Source organism: Geospiza fortis, unplaced genomic scaffold, assembly GCF_000277835.1.
Source record: "Geospiza fortis unplaced genomic scaffold, GeoFor_1.0 scaffold27, whole genome shotgun sequence".
Classification (NCBI taxonomy): domain Eukaryota; kingdom Metazoa; phylum Chordata; class Aves; order Passeriformes; family Thraupidae; genus Geospiza; species Geospiza fortis.
The window spans coordinates 4,038,588-4,042,413 of NW_005054329.1; the positions used below are offsets into that span (position 1 = coordinate 4,038,588).

Below are 3,826 nucleotides of genomic sequence, written 5' to 3' on the forward strand. Positions count from 1 at the left end.
TGTGCTGTCACTGCAGGCTGCTTTCCTGTAGCTCCTCCATCTCATGGTTACACAGGGCCTTGACAGCTGCTTTTCTTCTGTGATGAGTGAGCACAGGTTCCACAGCACAACTCCATTGATTTTTGTGGCCCTGGGTTAGAGGGAGAGAGCTCCCTTTTCCCTGCATCCCTGCTTTTCTGTGTACAGCTGATCACCTCAGCAGGGAGTATTGATTTACTAATTGGGCAGCAATTTCACCTGATTGATAATAAAGTGTTGGACAACCTCCCTGCTGAGCTGCAGCTCAGCCCTGCAGCTACTGGTGGATTCCTTGTCCTCCTGCAGCAGAGAGTTCCCTGTTGTTAAGTAAACTGGTGTGTTGCTTGGAAACCCAGGAATTACTGTAGGAAATGCTTGGAGACAACAATCAAAGTGTCAGATAGGAACTTCAGCCACTGGTGGAGGGGGCTGAGCAGAGGATGCCCCTGCACAGGCTGTGGGAAGGGAGCAAAAAACACCCCAGGCAGCCAGGAGTTCACTTCCCTTGTCCTCCCTGGGTGTTTGAATGCCTTGAGCCATTGCTGCAGCCAGAATTTCTTCCTTCTCTTCAACACCCAGCGTGGGTTTGGGCACCGGAAGGGACTTTGATGTGTCACCTTTAGGATTGCTGAGTCCCTGTGTTGTCAGCAAAGCTCTCTGGGGCTGCTGTTCAGTTCAGTTCCCTCATGTGCAGAGGGACAGACAGGTTTCTGTTGTGTTTTTCTGGAAACAAGTGAGATCTGTTACAGGTCCTTACTAGAACTTGCTCAGAGAGGTCACCCAGGAGCTGTTCAGGGCCAGGCTGGAAGGGGCTCAGGTTAGACCTGGTCTAGGGAAAGGAATGAGGGGATGTTTAGGGTCCTTTCCAACCCAAACCGGGCTGTGACACTGTGGTGATGAAGAGGAGGGTGGGAGATGCCAACCCCAGTAGCTGTGGCCACCCTGTTGTGCCCAGGACCATGGGAATGAGCTAGGGAATGACTGATCCTGCACCCAAGAAATTGTGTTTTAAATAACTGAGGGTGAGCTTTGCCCAAGGTTATAGAGCAGGACAGTGGCAGAACTCATGGTGGGAAAATACTGAGTGGGTTTTTATATTTACAGCTGGCAGTTTAGGGCTGCAGGGACATCCATATTGGAGTTTGGTGGCCATGCAAAATGCAGCTACTCTTGCAAAAGGCAGTCTCTGGAGAGGGAGGCTGTGAGGTGCATGGGATGGCTGCAGGACACTGCAAGAAAAGAAAATCTGTTGGATTTAGACTCATGACATTCTAATTTTCCTCTGGTTTGTTTGGGAGGGGTTGTGGATTTAAGCTCTGTTTATAAAATGTTTCCGTTGTTCAATGTCATTGGGCTGATAGGTTGTTTTGGTATTATTATTATTATTATTATTATTATTATTATTATTATTATTATTATTATTATTATTATTATTATTATTATTTCCAAACTGCTGTGTCACCTCATTCATCAGCCTTCAGGCACACAAGCTTCCCTCCTTCTCCCCACCACCCCTGCAAGAGCATTTGTACAGAACAAAGGCTTGCTTTGAAAAACGCCGTGATATTTTGCCACCTTTGTGGAAACCTGTCACAACAAAACCTAATTTTGCATGAGGCAGAATTTCAAATCAAGCCTCAAGGAAAGGGAGCTGCTCCTTCTCTAATGTGCAACTGTCAGTGGCGTTGCAGGAACCCACCCAGCAGGAGAAGGGGTTCTGAATTCCTGAATTCCTGAATTGCTCTGCTCTTGCCCCTGCCCAGGTCTGAGCTGCTCAAGAAGACCCACAGCAAACGCCGCCTTGCTGAGCTCCTGTGCTCTGAATATTCCAGTGGGATGGACACTGCTGGAGCCAAGGTCAAGAAGAAGAAGAAAAAGCAGAGAAAAGCTGGCAACCAGCAGATTCCAGCATAAGCCAGGCCCTTCCAGTCTTTGGCTGTAAAAGCTGCTTGAGTGCCTCAGCCGGGGGTCAGGGTGACCTGCCAAAGCAGCTGAGGAGTGTTTCAATTTATCAGGCAAGTGTGGGAGGGATCCTGGGGATCTTGGCCTCCTCCCCTTCATTCCATAGGTCCAAGTGGAATGGAATCTGGGCGTGTCCTGTTGCACTGCTGCAGTTCAATGTGGCCTCCTGAAGATGCGCCGTGTTCCTGAGATGGTTTTTTAGCAAGAAAAATAAAAAAAAGGTTAAATGTGATTTTCAGAGAAACGTGATGTGTGTGCAACATAGAAGTGAGACAAGTTTGGGCAGGCAGGAGGTGCTTTTCTCTCTAAGGAGCACTCCACAATCCCTTCACTTGCTGTTTCCAGCCAGGTAAGCATGGCAGGGGAGGAGCACCATGGAGAGGGAAATCTGCCCTGTGCCCTGTCACTGCACAGGGAGCACTTCTGCTCCTGTCTCAGGCAATGAAGCCACACTGCTGCCACCTCCTCTCCTGTCCTCTGTGCCCTGGGCAGGGTCTGTCCCTGGTCACTGTTAGTCACAATTGCCACCTGCAGGGATGCCAGTGGCAGGGTTGTGCAGAGCTCTTCAGTGCAGTGACACACAGTCCCTTTGGGGCAGTGCTCATGGGCACAGAACTCCCTGTCAGAGCTCCTGGGGACAAACATTGTCACTGTGGGAAGGAGCCAGAGTGGAATCCAGCAGTCTCCAAACTTCTCCTTGCCTGCAGCATGTTGTCATTCCTGATTATGTAACACAGAGGGAGTCTGAGATGTCTCACCTCTCTGAACATTAAAGCCTTTGCAGGTTCTTGCAAACCCTTGCCAGTCGTGACCCAGCCTTTTGGGGTTCTCTGCCTTGCCTGGGCCTGTTTGGGCTAATGGATTTCACTTCTTGCTTTTCCCATTTGCCATCCATCTTGTTCCCATCAGAGAACTGGGACTCTGGGAAAAGGGATGCAGGATGGCCCCAGTGTGCTGAGACTGGCACTTGTTCACCAGAGTCTGTGAAATGAAACCCAAACTTTCCCACTGTGGGTGGGAAAATGCCCCCAAAGCCTGCAGGAGATTGCCCTACAGGTGAGCCCCCACCTGTCCCTCCCTCTGCTTCTTCCAGCCCCTCCTAGAGCACAAGCACCAAGCAGGGCAGGGGTGAGAACAGCACAAACCCAGCCAAAACACAACTTTGCTCCCTGCACGTGTCTTCCTCAAGGAAAGGGGTGAGGAAGAGCAGCCCACCATGACCTGAGCCAGGCATGTTTAATGCAGGAGCAGAAAGTGCTCAAACAGTGGCAATTTCAGATGTCAGAAGGAAGAAAAGTACTGAAAAAGGAGTATAAACAGATGAAAATGATGCCTTGTAAATGCAGAATTGAGGGCACCTACTTTGGGCTGTAGTGAGTCATACAAAGGATTGTAGGAGAGCAGCAATCAACCCCAAAGTATTTAATTTCTGAAGTGCAGGTAACTTTTGAAACCAGAATTTTTCTTTCCTCCCAGGCAATTATTAAACACTCTGATTTCACTGCAATACTGTTTTCAACACTTCTGAAAGATGACAGAAAGGTTCCAGTATCAAATTAATCATCATTTTCAGAGACAATGAAGTTACAAACATTTATTAGATTAAAATAAAAACAAAGCCCACCTGATTTAGTTATGAGAACTATTTGGAAGAGCAATCAGGTATAAGGCAGATGTCAACTTAAACAGAAAAGAAACCCCTGAGGATGAAAATGACTCAGAATGATGCAGAGAGTGCAAGTTTGGGAATGCTCTTGTGCATGAAGGGAAAGTACATGACCTTCTCCTGGCTGACTGTCACGTAGGAATTAATAGGGACTATTGGCAAATTCATAAGAGTGGGAAA

At 48.2% G+C, this 3,826-nt stretch overlaps 1 protein-coding gene across 1 annotated transcript in view; it reads left to right on the forward strand.

Annotated features, from left to right (window-relative positions):
- Positions 1-2,212, forward strand: part of DDX31 (DEAD-box helicase 31) — a 43,065-nt gene extending 40,853 nt beyond the window's left edge. The window contains exon 20 of the mRNA XM_005421386.2: positions 1,782-2,212. Coding sequence (XP_005421443.1) covers positions 1,782-1,932 — 151 coding nt within the window. The 3' untranslated portion in view covers positions 1,933-2,212. The remainder of the gene's footprint in view (positions 1-1,781) is intronic.
- Positions 2,213-3,826: the final 1,614 nt, after the last annotated feature.